Source organism: Geotrypetes seraphini, chromosome 10 (assembly GCF_902459505.1).
Source record: "Geotrypetes seraphini chromosome 10, aGeoSer1.1, whole genome shotgun sequence".
NCBI classification, from domain to species: domain Eukaryota; kingdom Metazoa; phylum Chordata; class Amphibia; order Gymnophiona; family Dermophiidae; genus Geotrypetes; species Geotrypetes seraphini.
In genome coordinates this window covers 45,383,996-45,409,937 of record NC_047093.1, presented here as the reverse complement: position 1 = coordinate 45,409,937, position 25,942 = coordinate 45,383,996, and the positions used below count along the sequence as shown (strand labels likewise).

General features: G+C 42.2%; 1 protein-coding gene across 3 annotated transcripts in view; it reads right to left on the bottom strand.

Annotated features, from left to right (window-relative positions):
• SHISA6 (shisa family member 6) overlaps positions 1–25,942 on the bottom strand; it is a 417,913-nt gene that overhangs the window by 274,096 nt on the left and 117,875 nt on the right. For 2 of the 3 annotated variants that reach the window (XM_033961571.1, XM_033961570.1), the window contains exon 3: positions 16,701–16,796. The exons of the other annotated variant lie outside the window; for it this stretch is intronic. In XM_033961571.1, the coding sequence (XP_033817462.1) occupies positions 16,701–16,796 (96 nt within the window). The remainder of the gene's footprint in view (positions 1–16,700; positions 16,797–25,942) is intronic. 3 annotated transcript variants of the gene reach the window in all.

The following is a 25,942-nucleotide window of genomic DNA, read 5'->3' as shown; positions in this document are numbered from 1 at the left end:
AGATTTGCATGCCTGTCACCTCCATTACATGCAAATCTCTCTCTTCAATATTCATTAGGGCTATCCCAAATATCTGACCAGCTGTTGGTCCTCCAAGACCAGCCAAAGATGTTTGTGTACAACACCGTGTATTTCTAGTAGCCCTACAGAAATGGTAAAGGGGTCTTTTACTAAAGGTTAGTGCATGCTAGCTGCCCTAGTCCCGCCCATGCCACACCTCTAACACGCCCCCTTGAGATTCAGACGCACTGCAGATGAACAGCATAGATATCTGTCTATAATATAGGTTTCAAACAGGGTCAGACAAGAAATATGTCTCTCAGCCCCTATCTGCCACTTTTTGGATGTTTATCTTAAAAAAAAAATGAGCCCCTATATAAGTTTAAAAAATGGCTTTGAAGAGGTGTACTCTATTTCAAGAACTCAGCATTTCTTCAATAAGGCTTTGCCTTATTTATTTTTTTTTTTTTTATACAAACCATGAAATACTTCCAAGAGTCTGGCATTTTTTTTCAAGTATCACATACAACCTGTCAAGAAATGTGCTGGGTTTTTCCTCAAGGAATTTGCTTTATTTTATTTCAAGGAACTGTTATGACATTCTGTCTTGCACATTTCCACTTACCATTTATGAACACTTATAGTGATGTTTTTTTAAGGTAGCAACCGAGAGCAATCAATGGCTGGTCTCAGTGGGTGGCACTTATTTGGCTGGTAGGCACTCCTTTTTGCGTGGGGTTTTAGCTAATTTGCATGGCCGGTAGGAAAATAGGCGATCGAGGGGAAAAACACGCGGTGGGCCGTTTTGTACATCAAGTCAGTAACAGTGATCGTCGCTACAGCTGTGCAAACAGATTTAGCGACGATCGCTGACTTTAGTGCATCCCCCAGTTACTCAGCTACATGCTGCTGAATACTGACCCCACAAAACAAACCAGTCAGCTTTTGCAGATTTCTCCATTTCCTTCTTTCTGTGGAAAGAGGGTAAGATGCATTAGGGCTTAACGCCCCTTATTAGACATATCCCTTGGTGAAAGATTTATTTAGCAAGACAAATACATTTCCAGCAGGGCTGGCATAAGTGTACTGAGCTAAAAATGTAAAAAAAAGGGAGACAAAAATTTTTCTCATATATATTAGTGAAAGGAGGAAGATGAAAAATGGAATTGCTGAACTAAAAGATGCTGGGAACCGATATGTGGAGAGTGATGAGGAAAAAGCAAACGTGCTAAACAAATACTTCTGTTCTGTGTTCACGGAAGAAAATCATGGAGAAGGACCATGATTGTCTGGCAAAGTTACATAAGAAAATGGAGTAGATTCTGCGCTGTTCTGTGCTGCTCTGGTGTTGAAAACTCCTGCATGAAAAAGAATAACTGAGCATTCAACTTTCTTTGTAATACACTACTAGACCTGATACCTAAACTTAGGGGGGTTGTCTACCAAAGCACACTGGTAAATGGACTTAGTGCATGCTAACATGGGATTTTCTCATGCACTAAGCCTATTTCTAGTGTGTCCAGGAAATAGGGCAATTTCCAGTATTTCTAAATAGTAACATAGTAGATGATGGCAGATAAAGATCCGAATGGACCATCCAGTCTGCCCAACCTGATTCAATTTTTTTTTTTTTCTTAGCTATTTCTGGGCAAGAATCCAAAGCTCTACCCAGTACTGTGCTTGGGTAACAACTACTGAAGTCTCCGTCAAAGCTCACTCCAGCCCATCTATACCCTCCCAGCCATCGAAGCCCTCCCCAGCCCATCCTCAACCAAAAGACCATATACAGACACAGACTGTGCAAGTATGCCCAGTACTGGCCTTAGTTCTTTAATATTTACTATTATTTTCTGATTCTAGATCCTCTGTGCTCATCCCACGCTTTTTTGAACTCTGTCACCATTTTACTCTCCACCACCTCTCTCGGGAGCGCATTCCAGGCATCCACCACGCTCTCCGGAAAGTAGAATTTCCTGACATTGCTCTTGAGTCTACCACCCCTCAACCTCAAATTATGTCCTCTGGTTTTACCATTTTCCTTTCTCTGGAAAAGATTACGTTAATACCTTTCAAGTATTTGAGTGTCTGATTCATATCCCCCCTGTCCCTCCTTTCCTCTAGGGCAGGGGTAGGGAACTCCGGTCCTTGAGAGCCTTATTCCAGTTGGGTTTTCAGGATTTCCCCAATGAATATGCATTGAAAGCAGTGCATGCAAATAGATCTCATGCATATTCATTGGGGAAATCTTGAAAACCCAACTGGAATACGGCTCTTGAGGACCGGAGTTCCCTACCCCTGCTCTAGGGTATAGATATTCAGGGCTTCCAGTCTGTCTTCATACATCTTTTGGCACAACCCTCCTATCATTTTTGTCGCCCTCCTCTGGACCGCTTCAAGTCTTCTTATGTTCTTCGCCAGATACGGTCTCCAAAACTGAACACAGTACTCCAAGTGGGGTCTCACCAACGACCTGAACAGGGGCATCAACACCTTCTTTCTTCTACTGGCTACGCCTCTCTTTATACATCCCAGCATTCTTCTGGCAGCAGCCACCACCTTGTCACACTTTATTATCATCTTTAGATCTTTGGACACTATCACCCCAAGGTTCCTCTCCCCATCTGTGCATATCAGTCTCTCACCTCCCAGCATATATGGTTCCTTCCAATTATTAATCCCCAAATGCATTACTCTGCATTGAATTTTAGTTGCCAGATATTAGACCATTCCTCTAACTTTTGCAGATCCTTTTTCATGTTTTCCACTCCCTCCTCGGTGTCTACTCTGTTACAAATCATGGTATCATCTGCAAATTGACAAACTTTTCCCTCTAACCCTTCAGCAATGTCACTCACAAACATATTGAACAGGATCGGCCCCAGCACCAAACCCTGAGGAACTCCACTACTCACCTTTCCTTCCTTCGAGCGCCTTCCATTAACCACCACCCTCTGGCGTCTGCCCGAGTTTCTAATCCAGTTCAACACTTTGGGTTCTAATTTCAGCCCTTCAAGTTTGTTCAAGAGCCTCCTATGAGGAACCGTATCAAAGGCTTTGCTGAAATCTAAGTAAATTACATCTAGCATATGTCCTCTATCCTGTTCTCTGGTCACCCAATCAAAAAATTCAATCAGGTTCGTTTGGCACGATTTACCTTTTGTAAAGCCATGTTGCCTCGGATGCTGTAACCCAGGGGTGCCCAACACGTCGATCGCGATCGACCGGTAGCTCAGGAAGGCAACGTGAGTCGATCGCAGAGCCCATCCCGTGCTCCGTGATAGACTCGTGTTGCCGTCCCGATCTACCGGGCCTATCAGCCTTCCTCTCCCCGACGTAAAAGACACCGACGCCGGGCATCCACTTTAGGCTGTTTTTGTCATTTGGGGGGGGGGGGGGGAGGGGAGCGTGGCAGCGGCAGCAGCAGCCTGAAAAAGAAATCATCCTGGCCGGGGTCGGTGTCATGCTCCGGAGCTTCTAAAGCCTTCCTATCTCCCTCTCTCTTCTACCTGCTTCCGGACACACCCCCTACTCCGCGGCTCTCGGCAACTCAGCAGCAGCGATCGACACAAGCTTCTGACGTCGGGGCCTACCCTCTGCGAGTCCCGCTTGTTTCAACTTCCTTTTTCCACAAAGGCGGGACTCGTAGAGGGAAGACCTCGATGTCGGCAGCTTGTCTTGATCACCGCTGCTGACGAGTTGCTTAAGAGAGCCGCGGAGCAGGGGGGTGTTGCCAGGTGCAGGTAGAAGGGAGAGGGCCAGATGCAGGATTCATGGGTGAGGGAGGAGAAGAGAGAGAGAAAGAGAGAGGGGAGGGAAACAAAAGGAAATATTTCATAATGGGCTGGGCCAGAGTGGAGGGAGGGTGGAAAGATTCTGGCTACAGGGTGCAGTAACAAAGGAAAAGGGGGGAAAGCTGAAAATGGAGATAGTGACACAAAGAAGAGAAAGGGTAAGCAGGACCTACTGAATAAGGATAGAGATACAGAGGGGACATGAAGAGGAGGTGAAATAGAGACAGAGAAGTAATGCTGAAAAAGTGGGGGGGCGGGGAGATAAAGACATTGAAAGGGCAAATGGTGAACATGGGGTAAAGACAAGGACAGAGACGAAGATTCTGAAAAAGTGGTGAGATAGGGATATAGGTGAGATGGACACAAAGAAGGGTGATGCTGGAAAATAGGTGGAATGGTAATTCTGACAGACACAGAAGGGAAATGCTGGATCAAGGAGAGTGGGGCTCAGGCTGGATGGAATGAGGAGAAATGCCTTGTTGGCCCAGAACTTCCTCTCCTACGTCAGAATTGACGTCAGGGAGCGGAATGCTGGTCAGCATGACGCTTCTGCAGGGAAAGCTTGGGACGGCGGTGGCTTGGGGGCTGTTCCCCGATGGCAGTGGCAGCAAACCGAGTGGCTTGGGGGAGGGCACGGAGAAAGAAAGAAAGGGGGCAGACAGGGAGACAGAAAGAAAAAGTTGGGGGAGAGAATAAGGTCTGGAGGAGAGGAAACATACAGGAGGCTGAAAGAAAGGAAAAAAGATTGGATGCACAGTCAGAAGAAGAAAGTGCAACCAGAGACTCATGAAATCACCAAACAGCAAAGGTAGGAAAAATGATTTTATTTTCAATTTAGTGATCAAAATGTGTCGGTTTTGAGAATTTATATCTGCTGTCTATATTTTGCACTATGGCTCCCTTTTACTAAACCGCAATAGCGTTTTTTAGCGCAGGGAGCCTATGAGCATTGAGAGCAGCGCGAGGCATTCAGCGTAACTCCCTGTGCTAAAACCTACTATTGTGGTTTAGTAAAAAGGGAGGGGGTGTATTTGTCTATTTTTGTATTTTGTTACTGAGGTGACATTGCATAGAGTCATCTGCCGTGACCTCTTTGAAAAAACCCCGGAATATGAATAATTAACATTTTCTCTGCCTTTCAGTGTGCTTTGTGTTTTTTTTTTAATTTTATTGTTGGTAGATCATTTTGACTTAGTCATTATAAAAGTAGCTCGCAAGCCCATAAAGTGTGGGCACCCCTGCTGTAACCCATTAGTTTCTAGGAAATTCCCTATCCTTTATTTCAGCAATACTTCCATTATTTTTCATACAACTGAAGTGATGCTTACCGGCCTGTAGTTTACGCTTCATCTCTGTAACCACCTTTGTGAATAGTGACCACATCTGCTCTCTTCCAATCCAGGAACCACTCCCATCTCCAGAGATTTGTTGAACAAGTCTTTAATAGGACCTGCCAAAACCTCTCTGAACTCCCTCAGTATCCTGGGATGGATCCCATCTGGTCCCATCGCTTTGTCCACCTTCAGTTTTTCAAGTTGTTCATAAACACTTTCCTCCATGAACAGCACAGAATCTACTCCATTTTCTTATGTAACTATGCCAGACAATCTTGGTTCTTCTCCAGGATTTTCTTCCGTGAACACATAACAGAAGTATTTGTTTAGCACATTTGCTTTTCCTCATCACTCTCCACATATCGGTTCCCAGCATCTTTTAATTTAGCAATTCCATTTTTCATCTTCCTCCTTTCACTAATATATCAGAAAAAAATTTTGTCTCTCTTTTTTACATTTTTAGCCATTTGTTCTTCCGCCTGTGCTTTCGCCAGACATATCTCTTTCAGGTTATGTGCTAATGTTGGAATTAGTATGCATAACCATGAAAAAAAATTGACGGGAAAACACTTACCGTCTTCTATTTAAGGGGTGCTAAGAACTCCCGTGCTAAGAATGTGCTAACCAGTTGTTGTTGGTAGGTGCCATTGACTCTTACTGGAGTCCTAGCGACTTGATGAATTGCAGATCTAAAAAGAAATTGGTTTTGTGCTAGTCCGGAAAGGTCCTTCAGCGTCATCCCCATGGTTGTTTTCAATGTGTCCAGCCATCTGATTGCAGGTCACCCTCTTCTTCCCAAACATGATGTCCCAAATATGATGTCGATCTTCCCAAACATGATGTCCTTCTCCAGTGATCTCTCTCTTCTGATGGTGTGACCAAAATAAGACAGTTGTAACTTCATCATTTGGGCTTTGAGTGACATAGCTGGTTTGATCTCTTCCAGAATCGATTTGTTAAGTTCTTCTGGCAGTCCACGGCATGCTTAAAATCCACAGTGCCTTCTAATATTTACGAGTGATCATTTATGCCACATACAGCTATCCAGATGAGTTCTGAAAAAGTTTCCTTAAAAATGATAAAAATATATAAAAAATTACAAAAATAAATAAATGAGCCAATGAGGAAGTACAGCGGTGAACAAATTCCATAAGATTTAAGTATGCTTGTACTTTGGAGTACCGCTTCGGAGGGCTCTAATACTACAAGATCTGTTTCTTTCTGTAAGATATGTGATAGAGGCAAAGCGCTACTGAATTTGAAAAATTGCTTTATAAGTAAGAATTTGGTATGATTTAGTGGGGTGACATTAAAATCTTTCTCCAGCTGAAATGAGTCAATCTTCTTTCTGTCTTGTTTCTGTAGTATCCAGCTTTCGGGTCCGTAACCAGTTAAAATGTAGCAATTGAAACACGCTAGCAGGATAGCACATCCATGCCCATTCTCTGCCCTGACATGCCCACTCCAGCAAATAAATACAGAAAAATAAATACCATGTGCTTAGCATGGGCAAACAAGTTACTTACCACAAAACGCTTTAAGGTGCTTTGCAGTATGCATTCTCATGCATGCTAAGCATGCATTAGGGCTTAACGCCCCTTATTAGACATATCCCTTGGTGAAAGATTTATTTAGCAAGACAAATACATTTCCAGCAGGGCTGGCATAAGTGTACTGAGCACCCTAGGTGAACATTCAGCCTTATTTCCCCCCCCCCCCATTGCCCATTCAATAAACATGGATTCTTTAGAGCATGAGATCTTCTTTTAGATCTACCGTCTCCTGCTTTCAGCAAGATACTTCCACTTCTGTGGGTCTTCTCCCACACTCCCACTGATAAGCCATGATTTCCTGCTGAATGGCCTCCCATGCCATGGCAGCAAGAAATGCCTTCATAAAACAACATCTCCTGCTGTTGCCAATGCCATGGCAGCAGGAGATGATGGTTCGTGAAGGCGTTTACCTGCTGCTATGGCACGGGGAGGCCACTCCTCTTGCATCTGGTCACCAATTGTCTGTGCCAGAGCAGAGCAATGGGCTTGGAAGGGTGGAGCAATGAGCTTGTGGGTGGACCCTGAATTTTCCAGAGTGTGTCGGCCTTCTTGGCAACTCTGTTTATTGCCATGCCTGCACACCTTTCCCCATAAGGACCATAATGCCTCCCCCCCCCCCTCCAATGATCTGTCCTCATCTGACTGTGGTCTATTTACTTCTCAAATTTTTTCTCTTTTCCTAGCTACTTATCTCTCCCACCAACTCCAGCCATTGATTATTGCAATAAGAAAATTGTACTACAGTGGTGCCTCACACAACGAACTTAATTCGTTCCAGGAGCAAGTTTGTTATGCGAAAAGTTCGTTATGTGAAACGCGTTTTCCCATAACAATACATGTTAAAAAAAATAATTCGTTCTGCAGCATAAAATATGCTAATATGACATAAAAAAGATACATTTTTTGTTATTATGTTTATTTAGATACATCTAAAAACATAATTGTTTTTTAAAACAACACACATTTTTTAAATTTAAAGACAGACTAAGTAGAGTCTAATTTTACAGTGAGAGAGGGCAGAGTCTCAGCGGCAAAAACTGGGACTTAACTGTTCATTTACATCCTTTAATTTACATTTGGTGCACTGACTTGCTGCCCTTTCTATTGTCTCCCATTGGAAAAAAACAGTTATTCCTTTGCATTTCTTTTGTGTAGCATCTCAAAGGCTACCCTGACACCCCAGTGTATGTTTGAGAAAACATCATGTTTAGCTGCTGTTTGGCTCCTGGAGCCCAAAACAGAGAGACAGACTTGACTCCCTTGTAACCATATAGTATCTCAAGTAATAATAATAATAATAAACTTTATTCTTATATACCGCCAACAATCTTGCGACTTCTAGGCGGTTTACAACGAAGAGAAACTGTACAGACAGCGACTTACAGAGTATAGCTGGAAGTACAGGGCAGCTTTAATGCAGAAGTGTAAGCATGCATCGGATACAAAAGAACGCAAGAGCAAAGCTTAACAAATTGCCAGATGCATGAAAGAAAAGTCAATTTAATAAGGTCAGTTGGTTTCTGTACAACAATGTTTTGTTTTTTTCTAGCATCGGGGAAGCGGCGAGAGTAGCTCCGCCCCCCCCAACGCATCAGCAGTAGGCGCCGGGCCCCTGCGAGCCGACGGTCCGCCACTGCACAGGGAGCCAGGCGGAGAGAGGGCAGTTAAGCGCAGTGCCTGCGCAGAAGGATGCAGCTTGGGCGACTTCGTTGTGTGAAACGAAGTTCGTTGTGGGAAGCAAGACCTGAAGTTCGTTGTGCGCAGTGTTCGCTGTGCGAGGCGTCCGTTATGCGAGGCACCACTGTATTTGTAAGATTTGTCTCATAGGTCTTTGTTCATATATGGCTCCTATTTAGCCTTTTATCAAGACTGCCTTTGAGGTTTCAGGCAACAGTGAAATTAAGCAAGAAGGTCCAATCTCAAATGGGAGATATAAACTCAGATCAATTCATACAATACACCTCGGGAAAGAATTACCCCCTCCCCCCCTTTTACTAAACTGTGATAGCGGTTATTAGCTGTGCTGCTCCCGACACTCATAGAATTCAGCGTGCAGCATTTAGTGTGGCTCCCTGCGCTAATAACCGCTTTTACAGTATAGTAAAGGTAGGGGGGGGTAATTGCATGAAAAGAAAATTATGTAAAAGCAGTTTCTACAACTATTAATTCAATATATTAAACAGAACAGTATTTCAACATTCTTAGAAAGGTATACAGGTATTTTAATACCTTACAACGTCTAGGGCAAAATGCGGACTGCGAGGAATAATATTTTGTGTTGCAGTGAGGGAAAATTCTGTAGCAGATGAGTTTTTAAGTAGCATAAATTAAAAATTGTATCTGGTGGGGTTTTTTTTTTTTCCATTTCTCTGCAGCCACCGGTCTCTAATTCCTTCCTCTTCCTGCAGCCTTATGTCTGTGCATGGCCCTCTCCATTACTACACAACCACACTCTCAAAACGTTTTGCAGCACAACAAACACACATACCATGTAAATGCTACGGAATGAATCACAAATGGTTTCCCAAAACACTGAATGGAAACAGCGCAGGGATTAGCTAGCAATTGGTGAGCAGGCTTAATATTGTGAAAATTATCACGAGGTAGGAAAAAGCCTCATATCCCCTCCTCCAACCCAACAATATGTTAAAATTGCAGATAAATAGGAGGCTTTGGTTACCCCCTATAAAGCCTCCTATTTATCTGCAATTTTAACATATTGTTGTGTTGGAGGAGGGGATATGAGGCTTTTTCCTACCTCGTGATAATTTTCACAATATTAAGCCTGTTCACCAATTGCTAGCTAATCCCTGCGCTGTTTCCATTCAGTGTTTTGAGAGACCATTTGGATTCATTCCGTAGCATTTACATGGTATGTGTGTTTGTTGTGCTGCAAAACGTTTTGAGAGTGTGGTCGTGTCGTATTTTTGTCTCATATAGACTTGTGTGTGTTGGGCCTCTCCATTACTAAACATGAGCTCATCCCACACCTGAAAACGCTCCCAATAGACAGAAAAAAGCCCTGGAAACGTAAAGAAAAACTCACTCAGTGCAAGAAAAGTGAAGCATACGTCCTGTAATCGCTAGTAGCAACTGGATACCATAGCAACAAGACCATGAAATTCCTCTTTTCAACTCAATGCGTTGGCTTCTCCTATTAATCTACAACTCCCTTTACTCTACAGCTCCTCATTTGCTGTCTTATTTACTGCTACTACTATTTATCATTTCTATAACGCTGAAAGGTGTACGCAGAAATGTACATTTAAAAAATAAAAAAACATCCACCTCACAAATGTCATTCTTTGGGAAACCGTTCTTATCTTTGCCTTTCCTGATTCAATGTGTCATATCCCCTCTACTCCCACCTAAAATCCAGCATTAAAAAAAAAAATTTTTCATTTTTATAGAGATGCCAAACAACAATTAGAAATACAGTATAACATAGTAACCCCCCCTCCCCCTCCCCAAGAACTGGGTCTAACAAACACAGTATATGAGGGGGGTGGAATTAATCAAGGTGTGGTAAAAGTTCACCCTTTACCACACCTTCATGATCTGCAGGATTGATTTACTAGCTGGATCCCAGTAACACAGGTTGCTGAATTCTGTTTTGGAGGAATAACACTGTTTGTGAGCCACACGGCCTGGGAGCATTAGACCACAAAGCCGTGGCCCACTTCTCCCAGGCTTTGAAAACTGATTACCCCAGGCTCCTGGTAACTGGCTGATTTCAGTCCAACCTTCCCCCACCTGCGCATAGACCTGCCCCTCACAGGGGCTACCTTTCAAATTAATTGGTGGTCCAGGAGGGTCTTGGGAGGTCTTTGGGTCTCTGGGGAACCAGGGGCCTCTGAAGGTCCAGGGCATCTTTGGCAGGAATGATGCCCAATTTGCTCCTTCCCTGTGCTGCTCTAGCTTCAAAATGATACCTCTAGTGGTAATCCATGCGGCTATTACTAGAGCCCTATTCCACCACAGCCCCAAATTTTGTAACTTTAGAAGGAGTCCATAAGGCTCTATGAATCAAATAATACAGAGACTGAGTGACCGCTGCTGATAGTGATGGGCTGCACACAGTTTCCCAGCATGCTTTGGGAAGACCATCTCCCAAATCAAATTCCAAAACTCCCTATCAATAGGTATTTCAAAAGTGCACACAGATCTACCCCCCTCCCCCCCCCCCAAGCTTCATCTTTTTCTTGTACAGAGTAGATGCCTTTTTGGTAGTATATACCAGAGCCAGTGGCACAATGAGAGGGGGGGAGTAGGGGTAGACCACCTCAGGTGCCATCTTGGAGGGGCCACCAGCACCTCTCCTCCTCTCTGCCTACCCACCTACCTCTTCAAATGATCGCCAGCAGTGAGCAGCACCTCTTACCTGCCTCTCACACCAGCCTCATTTCTCCATTGACATCACTTCCTGGTCGTGGGACTGACCAGAGCCACAGAAAAATCAGTCAATTCAGGAGCCATCCCTTGCAGTCAAGCAACTATCTGCATGTGCTGCAAGCAATGCTTTAGCTGTATTCACTGATAATGATGCCTACTTTACTCCCTCTCAAACATAGTAACATAGTAGATGACGGCAGATAAAGACCTGAATGGTCCATCTAGTCTGCCCAACCTGATTCAATTTATTTATTTTTTTTTCTTCTTAGCTATTTTTGGGCAAGAATCCAAAGCTCTACCCGGTACTGTGCTTGGTTTCCAACTGCCGAAATCTCCGTTAAAACTTACTCCATCCCATCTAAACCCTCCCAGCTCAAAAGTCAAATTTACCCTACCGAAAAAGCTGCTGCAGAAACCAGAATACCCCAGTCTATCACTCAGACCAGCTGAACACATCCTCTTATATCTTTAGCTCATGACTGAGCCGGAGAGAAATAACCTTTGGCCATTGCCAGGACAGTTTCAAACACTGGGCCACAAACTTTATAATCCCTGGAATGGCAATTATCACAGGATTATGAGATACCACTTCCTGAGCATTTAGCAAATTACTCAGAGGAAATGGACTGGCCGTTGCCCTCTCCAACTGCAACCAGCTAGGCATCCTCAATCTGCCCCATCTGCAAGCCATGCCACAGCTGCCATCAGATAAGCATAATGATATAACGTAAAATCTGGAAAATTAACACCCCCTATACGAGGGGGCGCTGAAAAGTTCTCAGCACAGCCATGAAGAAAATGATGTGGATATGGTTCAATCAATCATCGGAAACAATGTCAAAAACATTGAATTTCGTGTCTGCAAATTGGCACTTAACGAAATGAGATAACACTCTTTTCAGCTACAGTGGCAAAATAGCGCGCAGAAAATAGGAAGTTGCTTGGTCTGAGAACTTTTCAGCACCCTCTCTAATTTTAAAAAAGTTATTAGGATAAGGAAGAGGTACATTCACTGGCCAAAGCTCAAAACCAAACATGAGTGCTAGAGGAGATTAGTGCTGGATTAGCACCCGCATTAGTGAGTACAGAATGCTCAGAGAATTCTAGCGTGAGAGACGTGTGTGCCAAAGATTAGCACAAATAGCATGCAAATATAGTCAAATGGATGCTAATGAGGTAATTTCCTAATGCTCAGGGAATGCATGCAAAGCAAGGCCGCTTTACTGCTGAAAAATAATGCCAGCAGAGAGCAGGCATTATGCTGATTTGAGAGAGGATTTCCCATGATTGCTTCTTTAAATCTGCTGGTATCTATTTAATTTGGAAGTAGAGGAAAGTTCTTGTGATTCCCTAAGCGCTGGTAGTGAGAGATGAATGTGTGTGAGTCACAGAAAACCCGAAAGTGAAAGCACACATTGGCTTCTCTTTTCTGCACTTAAATATAAGCCTTTCAAGTGAAAAAATAATTGAAAAGCTTATATTGTAAGGTTTAGAAGAATGGTACCATAAGTCACTTGGTACCTTAAGTCACTTCACTGGCTCCCTATCTGCCATCGCATACAGTTCAAGATCTTATTGCTGACCTACAAGTGTGTTCATTCTGCTGCCCCTCAATACCTCTCCTCGCTTCTTTCTCCTTATACACCTCCCAGAGAACTCCGTTCCTCAGATAAGTTGCTCATAGCTTTACCCTTCTCCTCCACTGCCAATTCCAGACTTTGTTCCTTTCATCTAGCTGCCCCCTATGCCTGGAATAAATTACCTGAGTTTGTCCGTCAAGCCCTTTCCCTTCCCTTGTTTAAAAGCAGACTGAAAACCTACCTTTTTGATATAGCCATCAATCCTTAATCCTACTCCTCTGCCCTCCAACCCAGCCAACTGATTAACCATTCCCCTTAAATGTATCCATGGCATCTGGCTGTCTGTCTTGTCTGTTTAGATTGTAAGCTCTTTTGAGCAGGGACTGTATTCTTGGTGACTCTGTACAGTGCTGAGTGCGTCTAGTAGCGCTATAGAAATAATTCATAGTAGTAGTAGTGTGAAGAGTTTCAGTCTTTTTGAAGCAGAACTGAGCTTGTGATGTCATAATGCCTCATTCCGCCAATGAGCCAACCTCACATCAGTGATGTCACAATGGCTTGATTGTCCTGCACTCCCCTCTTCCCTCCAACCCAGCCAGCTGATTAACTGTTCCTCTTAACTGTATCCATGACATCCTGTTTGTCTGTTTTGTCTATATAGACTGTAAGCTCTTTCAAGCAGGGACTGTTTTCTTCTTCTGTGTGACTCTGTGCAGCACTGTGTGCGTCTGATAGCGCTATCGAAATCATTAATAGTAGTAGAAGTACCATTGTGTGTTTCACTTCCTGGTTTGCCTGGGCATGTGCGTAAGAGTTATGCTTAGCACAAAACGCTTTTGCGCATGCACCAGGCATCTTCTTCTCCTTTAGTCTCCCAATGCTCAATACTAATAGTGTGCATATAATTTGCATGCTATTAGTTTTGAGCATGGGGAAGATTTTTTCCTTCACTGTTCCCACGATATTTTCCAGGGCCCACGTTTGGTTTTGAGCATTGGCCCATCAAAATATAATTTATCTTAGGCATCAGTCTCCTAAATTCAAAGAAACACTACACAGAATCGCCATACTACACATTTCAACTTATTAGCGGCCTACACAAGAGGTAGGCCATACAGATGCATTTTTGAGACTGCTACTCTGTCACAGTTGTCTCTCTGTTTTGATGATGCGTGATGTACATATCACATATTGGCAACAGATGCGTTTTATTCTAATAACAATAGTTCAGTCTCCTCGCTTGCTCAGTTACAAAAATGTCATCTAATGAGTAGCTCCTGTTTTTCTTGCCACTGAGCCTTTCATTCTTGAATGGATTGGATCAATTTAGTTCTCCTGGCAACAAAACTCATACAGAAGATCTGACCAAATGCGAGACTGGATTTTGTTTGACCATAGCCTAGTTAATTTGAACTACTGTATCTATAATACATAAATTTCAAGGGATCTCTTCTTTGTCTTCTTGGGGACTGTCTCGGTGCATTTGTACAGCATTTCAAGCATCTAATAAAGATATAAGAATGATAAATAGTATGATATAGAATTTCCTTGAGTTGTATTGGTGAGGTAGAAGGACAAATCAGTGGAAGAGGATGGAGGAGATTGGAGGAAGAGGGAAAGTGTGTTTTCCATGCACACGAGCGCTTATATTTTATTCCAAAAATCCATTATTTTCCAAGAGCAGAACATGCATAGCCTTTAGTTGCAGTGTGAAGCAAGATAGCAAATAACACAATTCTGTCAATTTTATTGATGTCATAATTCTTGACAAATTTCAGGACAGTTCAACTAAAATAACTTTTTTCAATGAAATATAATATATACATAAACAAACCTAACTGGAATCCTGAAACTCTTTATCTAGAACAGTGTTTTTCAACCTTTTTTGGGCAAAGGCACACTTGTTTCATGAAAAAAATCACGAGGCACACCACCATTAGAAAATGTTAAAAAATTTAACTCTGTGCCTATATTGACTATATATAAAGTAATTCTCTTGAATAGGAATCAAATAAACACAAAGAAAGTATTTTATAATTACTTTATTATGAAATATTAAGTAAACAGAATAGTGAAAAATTATAAAATACTTTATTCAGTGCGAAACCTGGGCCTGTTTGGCTGAACACAAAGCTGATATTCTGGCTGGAATCGAAGAAAGACACACACGTAGCTCTTCGTCAACAGCTCTCAGTCTCTCTCTGTATTTGGTTTTTATAGCATACAAAAATAGACAAATATACCCTCCATCCTTTTTATTAAACCACAATAGCAGTTTTTAGCGCAGGGAGCTGCGCTGAATGCCCAGCGCTGCTCTTGACGCTCATAGGCTCCCTGCGCTAAAAACCACTATTGCGGTTTAGTAAAAGGTGACCATATTGTAAAATATAGACAGCAGATATAAATTCAGAACTGTGCATAGTAAGTGAAGGGAAGTTTTCATCTCTGGGAATTTACCCAGTTAACTATTAAGTTATTTGGGCAAATTCCTTTGAAAACTGTGGTAATACTGCCTCCACTTTGCTAAATTTAAAATAAAATCATTTTTCCTACCTTGTCTGGTGATTTCTGGTTGCACTTTCTTCTTCTGACTGTGCATCCAATCTTTCTTCCCTTCTATCAGCCTGTATGCTTTCTCTCCTCCACACCTCATTTCCTCCCCCAACTTTTTCTTCCTCTCTCCCTGACCTTTCTTTCTTTTTTTCTGTTTCTCTTCTTTCCTTCTGTTTCCCTGCCTGCCCCCTTTCTTTCTTTCTCCCTGCCGTTCCCCAAGCCACTGCCACTGCCACTGCCGCTGCCATCGGGGAACAGGACCCACCAATGGATAACAGGCCCCAAAGCCGACGCTGACGCATGCTCTCCCTGACGTCAATTCTGCAATCGGAGAGGAAGTTCCGCCCAGCCAGGCAGCGATTGGCTGGCCCGAACTTCCTCTCCGACTGCAGAATTGACGTCGGGGAGAAGAAGACTTATCGGCTCGATAGATTAGATCGCCAAGACAAAGTGAGTCCTGGGTGATCGACTCACTTTGCCTTGGCGAGCTACTGGCGCCCCTGCCTCGGGCCCCCTGTCAGCTCCGGGCCCCTGAATGCAGGACTGGTAGTACTGCCCTGATGGCGGCCCTGCGGCACACCAGGCAACATCTCGCGGCACACTAGTGTGCCGCGGAACAGCAGTTGAAAAACACTGATCTAGAACATTCTGGTATTTCATATGGATTTCTAGATCTCAGATACAGTACATACTCCATGCCCACTATGGGCTCCTTTTACGAAGGTGCACTAGCGTTTTTAGGGCACGCACAAGATTAGCGCGCGCTAAAGCGCACGATAGCTGAAAAATTACCACCTGCTTAAAAGGAGGCGGTAGCGGCTAGCGCGCATGGTAATTTAGTGCGTGCTATTCCATGCGTTAAGGCCCTAACGCACCTTTGTAAAAGGAGCCCTATGTTTTGCACTGGAACACTACAACAAGTGTATCACATCACATACATGAGAAGCTTACAGAATATCTCCTACAGAATCAGAATGACTTCATTGCAATGGACAGAGCCCTCTGGTCATTTTCAATAGCCAGTGCTAACCAGCATGAACCCAACAAAGCATGCAAATGTACAATATATACAAAGTCTCAGGTTACCATAGCACAAATGCCAATCAGCTGACATCCAAAGTATAATTTTTACCATCTTCCCCATCCTTATCTATTTTACAAAACTGTAGCATGGTTTATAGCTCCAGGAATTCTAGGAGCATCAGAGTTGTTACCGCCGTGGCCGGTGCTAAAAGTGTGGGGGGGGGGGAGGGAGGGGGGAGAATAATGTATACCAGCCTCCCTAGCATTCTTGATTTCCTATATGACAGAATCATAGATAGGTTTGGAATTCTGCATTACAACAGAAAGACGCCTGCCAGGTCTAATATCTGCTGAGACCAGATAGTGATTCCAGTCCAACTTCCAAGCTCAGGAATTCCAGTAGTTTCAAAACCAAGAAATCATATTGCCTATTGACAGGGCATTTTCCACTGAATAAAATCATTTTCACAGTACCTTTAACATGTCCTCTTCCGAGTGTCACGAATCCTGAAGAGATGAAATTGTGCAGGTCAGGTCCGCCCCCTCGACAGAAATCCTTTCCATAATGCCCTGCTGAAAAAAAAATATATTTAACATTAGTTCAACTAGAACATGAAACTGGATCTTAAACCAAGTCCTCCAAGGTCTTGGTTTGGTTTACCCTCTGTAAGTGGGAGTTCTTATGAAAAATAGTGCTCATCTGTCCCTCTTATCAGGCTGAGAAATTCATAACAAAAGCTCTTTTACTATCAAAATTGGACAGTACTGCAATATTATTTACTCGGGCTCTTCAAAATAAATTCTCTTAAAGCTACAAACTATTCAAAATACGGCAGTATGATTAATTTTTTCATGTTACTACACTAAACTCCATTGGTTACAAATAGAAGCAAGGATTTTGTTTGTTTTGCTGCCTCTTGTATAAGATTTTATTAGGTGAATGTCCTGAATATGTGATAATCCATTTGAAATTTGCTACATCAGTTAAAATTATAAGGCAATATAATAGATGTCCTTTAACATTTCCATCTGTCAAAGGTATGAAAAGATCCACCATCCACGATAAACATTTGGCCTGTCAGGCTCCTAAACAAATGAAGACTTTTGAATTATGTCTTAGTTCGGCTTTTAACTAAAGGTTCTAAGAGCAACATTATTTAAGAAATATTTTAGAGATTTAACTTATTATTTTGAATATGCTATCTTGGTTCTCTTTATTTTGTAAACCGCTTATGTTTGAGGTATAAAAGTGTTATTGTATCATAACAAAAGCTACCAAGGGGCAATTCTAAAACTTGGTGCCTACATGTATGTACCACTTAAATGTATAATAGACATCAAAATTGGCAGTTGCATGTACGAGGGGGGTTTGAAAAGTTTGATTAATAAAAACAAGTTAAACAATATAGTTTCCCTCAATAGCTATACTGTAAACAGTCCAGCAAGTTTCCTTTTCATATCATAGGAAAAATAGCTTATGAAAATATTCATTTGATCTGTCTGTTGTTTTTTTTTTAGGCCTGCATTTTTTGTATGCAAGAATTTAAAAATGCATGCAGTCAATTGTACATGAGTTCATTCTTAGGTATATTTGTGTATAAGTGATTGCATCCACTTTAACCTCCTGATACTGATAAAAATGGCAAAACTCACTCCCTTTTTACGAAACTGCGATAGCAGTTTCTAGCGCGGGGAGCCACGCTGAATGGCCTGCACTGCTCCCGATGCTCAGAGGAACTCAATGAATCTTGGGAACAGCACAGGTCATTCAGTGCGGTTCCCCGTGCTAGAAAGTGCTATAGCAGTTTCGTAAAAGGAGGCCTCAGTGTCAGTATTCAGATATGACCTATATGGTATCCTCCCTCCCTTTATCCCTCTTTCTTGGAATTCCTCAAACCCTAATACCACCAGATCCTCCCACAAATTAAAACTATCCTTCCCCTCACTAAAAGGCATTTCCCACACAGGAAAGCTAGGGACCTCCCTCCACTTCAAAATCACTGAGCTCTGGAACAACTTTACCTCCCCTCTTCGGAACTTGAGCTCTCTCCAAGTTTTCCGCAAACATCTGAAAACCTGGCTTTTCTCAAAAAATGTAAGTCTCCCTCCAACTTAGGAATCAATGAAACTCTTATATCTTGGCATCCCAAGTCCTCTAAATTTTCTTCACACTTCTACCTCTAACCCTCTGTTGTAGTTCCTTATTTCTCCTACTGTAAACCACGTCGAGCTCTACAAACGTGGAGATGATGCGGTATACAAACCTAAGGATTAGATTAGATTAGATGACAATTTCCAAATTTCTTTATTCTTTGATATACTGTTTATCAAACAGGTACCTAAGTGGTTTACAATTGAAATAGTTAAAAACTAAATTTAAAATAAAAGAGAAAACATATCTAAATTTGATAATAATAAAAAAAACAAAGGGTGCATAAACAAAACTGATGCACTGGAAATGAGACGGGAGAAAAAATTAGGTTGAGATTGAAAATCAAAATAAAAGGGAGGCAGGGAGGAAGACACATTATGGTAGGGCTCGCTTCAAAAGAAGTGCTTTATTTTTTCCAAAGTCCATCAAAGAGCTACACGGATTTTATTTGAATTAAATAGGTTCAGAGATTATACGCAGGGGTAGGGAACTCCGGTCCTCGATAACCGTATTCCAATCAGGTTTTCAGGATTTCCTCAATGAATATGCATTGAAAGCAGTGCATGCAACTAGATCTCATGCATATTCATTGGGGAAATCCTGAAAAACCGACTGGAATACAGCTCTTGAGGACCGGAGTTCCCTACCCTTGGATTATAGGTATTTTTGAAAAGAAAGGTCTTTAGTTTGGACTTGAATTTTTCCAGTGAATCTTCTAGGCCAGGGGGTAGGGAAACTCCGGTCCTCGAGAGCCGTATTCCAGTCGGGTTTTCAGGATTTCCCCAATGAATATGCATTGAAAGCAGTGCATGCAAATAGATCTCATGCATATTCGTTGGGGACATCCTGAAAACCCAACTGGAATATGGCTCTCGAGGATCGGAGTTCCCTATCCCTGTTCTAGATGAAGATCCAAGGTTAGAGCATTCCACAGAGAGGGGGCAGTGACCGAGAAAATGGATTTGCGAGTTGCATCATAGAATAATTCACATATGGAAGAAATGGTGAGTAAATTTTGATTATTTGGAACGAAGTGTCCTGGAGGGAATGTATGGGATCAGGAGTTTGTGATGAAAGCTGGTGAGTTAGAGTTGCCTGGGTAGCAGAGATATTCAGTGCCATGACCTGGATAACTTAGGACAGCTGTTGCCTTCCTGAATGTCAATGCTCGGGTTTGGACCCCACCTCTGTGGATGGATCGTTTCACACTTAGTTATACAACAACAGCAGATTAAAGTTAGAAACTCTTTAGGTGATTCATTTTTCTACAGAAGTCTCCTCCTCCCCCCCTCCCCAGAGCTCCATGTTATCAGCTGTGTTGCTTACATGTTGGATATCAGTTATATGCAGGCAATATTATGATATGGCTTCCAGTACAAATGAGCTCTGATCTGCAATTTCCATAAAGAAGATGAATGTCTGTTGACTGTTTCTAAGTGGAGGCTCAGAATCAATTAGCAATTAACTTGAACAAGACTGAGACATTATTGGTCTCCAAGAGCTTATTGCATAATTTTCCTGCCGGTATTAATATAGCAAGCTACAACATACCACTGCACTCTGAAATTCACTATTTAGGAGTACTACTTGATTCACAATTGGCTATAACATAACTTAAAAATGTATTTATGAATTGAAGTGCTTTTCAGTTCAAAGTGATATACAAAAATAAAAAAAAACTGATCATAATCAGAAAAATTACATAATATTCAATTTATAAAAACAATTCAATCATTAACATATTTAACATACAATTCAGTTTTTAATAACCTTCTAAAGTGTATATAAGCAGTAGGATTGCAAGCAAGGAGCGATATTCAGGGTCCCAAAGAGCTGCTTGGCAAGGAACCTTTCACTGAAAAAACAACGAAAGAAGGAATTCGTGATAGATGCAAACAAAATGCATTAACTAAATATTTTGGCAGTAAGTCATTTAAGGCTTATTTTTAAAAAAAAAACCTGCCACATTTAAAAAGTACTCATCCCTCTACTGGGAAGCCAGTACAGCTTTCGATAATAAGGCGTTATATGTTCGCATTTTGACATTTTAAAAATCAACCTAACTGCTAAATTTTGTATAATTCGAAGTCTTCGAAAACTTTTTTGAGAATCTGCAAAATACATAATATTGCAATAATCTGAAATGCTAAGTACAAGCGATTGCACTAATAACTGAAAGGGAAAATTGTTGAAATATGACCTGGCAACTAAGTTTCAATGCCAACTAAGTTTCAATGCCAAAAAATGCAAGGTCATGCACCTTGGCAGCAAAAATCCATGCACGCCTTACACCCTGAATGGTGAGACCCTAGCAAGGACTGTAGCAGAACGAGATTTGGGGGTGATCATTAGTGAAGACATGAAGTCTGCCAATCAAGTGGAGAAAGCTTCATCCAAAGCTAGACAAATCATGGGTTGTATCCGTCGGAGCTTCGTCAGCCGTAAACCCGAGGTCATAATGCCTTTGTACAGATCCATGGTGAGACCCCATCTGGAATACTGTGTACAATTCTGGAGGCCACATTACCACAAAGATGTGCGAAGAGTTGAGTCGGTTCAGAGAATGGCCACCCGGATGGTCTCGGGACTCAAGGATCTCCCGTACGGGGAACGGCTGGATAAGTTGCATCTATATTCACTCGAGGAGCGCAGAGAGAGGGGGGACATGATCGAGATGTTCAAATATGTCACGGGCCGTGTCCAGGTGGAGGAAAATATCTTTTTTCTAAAAGGTCCCATGACAACAAGAGGGCATCGGTTGAAACTCAGGGGTGGGAAATTTCATGGTGACACCAGAAAATATTTCTTCACCGAAAGAGTGGTTGATCGTTGGAATAGTATTCCACTGGAGGTGATTGAGGCCAGCAGCGTGTCAGATTTTAAGAAAAAATGGGATTGGCACGTGGGATCTCTTCGAGGAGGGAGTTAGGGGGTGGGACATTGGTATGGGCAGACTAGATGGGCCTTGGCCCTTTTCTGCCGTCAGTTTCTATGTTTCTATGTTTCTATGTAATATGACGAACACAAAATAGAACCCAAAAATATATAGGGAGGAAAAATATATAACTGCTGCCAAACCTCCCCAACCCCAAGAAAACCAACTGACAAGGGGGAGAGACAAGAAGAAACCTCAATCTAAATTAATCAGCAAATTGCACATAGTGTGAAACAGGAGAACCCTCAGTAACACAGCCACCCACTAAGGGAAAGGCTGTCACCGGCTGACACTCAGAAAGAGTGTAAACTGTGAAACATCCCCGGGTTCTTCCTGTGAGTGAGAATAAATCAAGTGCACCCCCAAAAAGTGCTACGTGTGAAAAAAGATTCTAGAAATCAAAAAAACACACTATGAGGTTAAGAAATTCTTGTCTCTACTCCTTGCCAGGGGGGCCAAATAAGGAAGGAAAGTGTCCAAATCTGTCCAAATCAGAACCAAGCCAGTCAATAAATGGAAGTACTTAGCTTCTTTAGACTGTAGAACAGCCAGCCGATGTGTAACATCATCCGTCCAACGGGACTCCGTTTCGGGGGTGCACACCCCCTTCCTCAGGAACAACTGGACTGTAATAAGACTGGTGATTCCTCCGGCGTGGCTTGGAAAGTAAGGCAGAAAATGGCACCTAACAGAGGGAAACGCCTCCAGATTTAAACTGCAGCCACCAATATTATTGGATGAAAAAGTCAGATGACCAATTTCTTAAGGGAAGAGGTGGAAATTCCCTGAATACCAAAAAAGAGTAAAAAATGACAGCATATCAACTGAAGTAAGTCCCACAAAAAATGCAAATGGGATTATACTATGTGTACGAAAAAAAGGAAATTAGGCAAAAGTCAGTTTGCAAAAAAGGCTAGTATGTAAGTTGCCATTCTATATACTCATTATGTCCGTTAGGAATAAGGGTCTGTAATTCAAATATCCAGTATTGTTCTCTTCTCTGTAACCACTTGGTTTTATTACCCAGATAGTCAGCAAACAGATGTTCAATAATGAACCAGCGTAAGTCTCGGAAAGTATGGCCATATTGGATACAATGGGGGACCATAGGAGAATTCAATGATTGAGTGTTGATCCGTGACCGATGTTCTATCAATCGGGTTCTGACAGTTCTCTGTGTGCGGCCCACATAGATCATAGTGCAGGGGCAGATGATAACATAAATAGCCCACATGGATTTACAAGTGGTGTCTGACTTTAAAGTGTATAATCTGCCAGTGTTAGGATGTTGCCACTGATTGCCCTGAATAGTAGTATGACAAATGTCACAAGTGTCACTGCATCTGGAATGACGGCCTTCCCGCATAGTAAAGCCCCTGTTCTTGCTATACCTAGAATGAACCAGGTAGTCTCCTAAGTTCTTTGCCCGGGAATACGCTATGCGGGGAAAATCCTGGAAGACCGGGTGAAGCTGAAGAATAGACCAATGTTTCCGGATGCTCTGGGCAACCCGGGCAGCATGATTAGAAAAAGTCAATATGCATGTGGTGCCCTCCGCTTCTTGGGTAGAAGTCGTTGAAAGGAGGAGTTCCCTATTAGCGAAAAGGGCCCTAGTATAAGCGTTCTGTAGAACGTTATGAGGGTACCCTCTCTCCTTGAATCTGGCGTAAAGTTTCCTCGCTTGAAAGCGGAACTCTTTGGTGTCAGAACAAATCCTACGGACACGGAGGAACTGGCTGACCGGTAAGGACTGTTTTAGTTTTGTAGGATGACAACTGGTGTAACTGAGATAGTTGTTAACTTCAACCGATTTTCTGTACACTGTAGTAGTTAGAATGTGTTCTGACTTAGTGACCCATACATCCAAAAAAGATATATGGGATAAATTGGACTCCATGGTGAATCTCAGATTAGAGTCCAATGAGTTTAGCCAATCAACGAAATGAGGTAATAGTTCTATGGGTCCCGTCCAGATGCAAAAAACATCGTCTATGAACCTGTACCATACTTTGATGTATGTATACCAGGCTGAGGAATATAAATAACGTTCCTCAAACCGTGCAACATATAGATTGGCAATACTGGGGGCTGCAGCTGTGCCCATTGCAACCCCGTGTGTCTGGAGGAAAAATTGCTGGTCAAACTGGAAATAATTGTGGTTTAATACTAATTGTGTTAACTGAATAAGAAAATCTGCCCTGATCCTATCATGATGAACATCCTGCATGAATGTTCTGGAAATAAGTTCAAGAGCAGCTGACTGGGGTATGTTTGAGTAAAGGGACTCAAGGTCCATGGTAACAAGTATGTGCGAATCTTGAATGTCTGTCAACTGAGAGATGCATGTAAGAAAATGAGTAGTATCTTTAAGATAAGAAGGTGCACGGGTTACTAACGGTTTGAGAAACCAATCTATAAATTTGGATAAGGGCTCCAGAACCGTGCCCCGGAGGGACACAATAGGTCTACCTGGAGGAGGACAAACCTTCTTGTGGACCTTGGGGACAATGTAAAAAGTGGGGCGGTGGGGAGATGTTAGTTTAAGAAATTTAGTCTCCGCCTTGGTAAGTTGACCCTCATCGTATGCTTTATCCACTATCTGCGCGATAGTGGAAATGAGGGAATCTGTGGGATCGCCTGAAAGTATGGAATAAAATCGGGTGTTTGATAAATGTTTATTGATCTCTGTAACGTATTGTTGATCGTTCAGAATGACAATCGAGCCGCCTTTATCGGCAGACTTAATCACACACCGATCGTCATGACTAAGAGACATAAGAGCAGCCCGTTCACTTTTAGTGAGGTTGGAATAACTACGTGTATTACTAAGAGATTTTTCCAAGTTGTCTAGATCTTTAAGAATTAATTCACGAAAAGTATGAAGGGCCGGATCCAATGGGCCTGGAGGGACCCACTTGGAAGGGGCTCTTAGAATAGACTGATCCGTGATGTGCGGCTGTTTATGGAAAAACAGTCTAATCTGGAGAGAACGTATGAAACGTTCAATATTGCTGCGGGTGGTAAAGGGGTCATAACGACATGATGGAACAAAAGATAGTCCCTTGTTTAATACCCCTAATTGGTCCGGGGATAAGGAAACCCCGGATAAATTATATACTATTGGTTGGTCGGGCCCGATGACCTCGTCTGTGGTCGAGACGACTGATTTGGGTCGGAGTATTGTGCTCTGTTGGGTCCCCTGCTGGTGAGGCGATTTCCCCTTTGCCTCCGTTGTCTGCCCCTCCCTCCCCGGGGTAAAAAAACCGGAGACTTTGATCTAAGTCTAAGATCTTCTGTGCCACTACTGGAGCCCGAATCCAAATCGGTGAAAGAGTGAGTGGAAGTAGTAGTATGCTCAGAATCTTTGTCTTTGAATGTTAACCATGAATAAATGTTCCCTTTCTTATAATCTTCAGTGTCTCGGTGAAATTTTTTAATTTTAGATGAACGAGTTTTAGTCCTAAACTGTTCTAGTGATTGATGAATGGTTGGTAAGCTCTCTTGGAATGCCTGAAATGCGTCTGATTCTTTGCGAATTTCTTCATGAACTGTGTCTGCCTGAGTGGTGACCTCCTGAGTTACTTCTTGAATTGTGTCTATTATAAGCATCATCAGATCTACAGAACATTTGTTTAAAATAGATGCCCATTTACAAAGAAACGGTTCCCTGTCAGTAAACATGCCTGGAACCTTCTGTATCCGTAGACCCCTGGGTATGTATTGATGTTTAAGGTATTCTATCAGAGACATACTGTGTAGGTCTAGGCGGATCAAACTACGTTGTAGGTTGATCCATGTCTGTTTGTTTTGAGAATAGCCTGTAGAGATATCACTGTGGCCACCATCTAGCAAAGAAGTACGATGAGAATATTGAGTAATTTGGTCTGCAGAATAGCCAAGAGTACGTTGCCACTCCGGGATATCCATGGGTAAAATATCTAAAGAACACAAAATAGAACCCAAAAATATATAGGGAGGAAAAATATATAACTGCTGCCAAACCTCCCCAACCCCAAGAAAACCAACTGACAAGGTTGGTTTTCTTGGGGTTGGGGAGGTTTGGCAGCAGTTCTATGTAATATGAGACACACAAACAGGAGATTCTACCTCCTCGAGATAGAACACAGAAAAAACAAAAGAGGCATCCTGTGGTGCTCAATCTTTTATTCACATACAAGACCCGACACGTACGTGTTTCAGCCCTAAGGCATGCCTCAGGGGTCTGCAAAATCAAATTTATTATAACATTAAAACCATATATGTAAATACAGAAACATAATAATAAAATAATGAGACATCATTACATTAAAAAATAAATACATAATAACAATACATTTAAAATATCAAAGCTTCAAAACATCTTGTGTAAAAATGAAGCCAAAATTGTAAATAGAAGACAACAAAGAGAAAGGGGGGAAAAGGGAGGAAAAAAAGAAAGAGAGGTAAAAGGGAAGGGGGAAGGAAGGAAGGGGAATTGGGGGAGGAAGAAGAGGGGCGGGAAAGGGGGGAAGAAAAGGGGGGAGAGGCTTACATTATAATATCTTGGGGACAATTTTGTGTGGGATATTGGGAGGAAATCCTACAGAACTGGAATAAGTATTATATGAACTAAACTAGCAGTAAAAATAC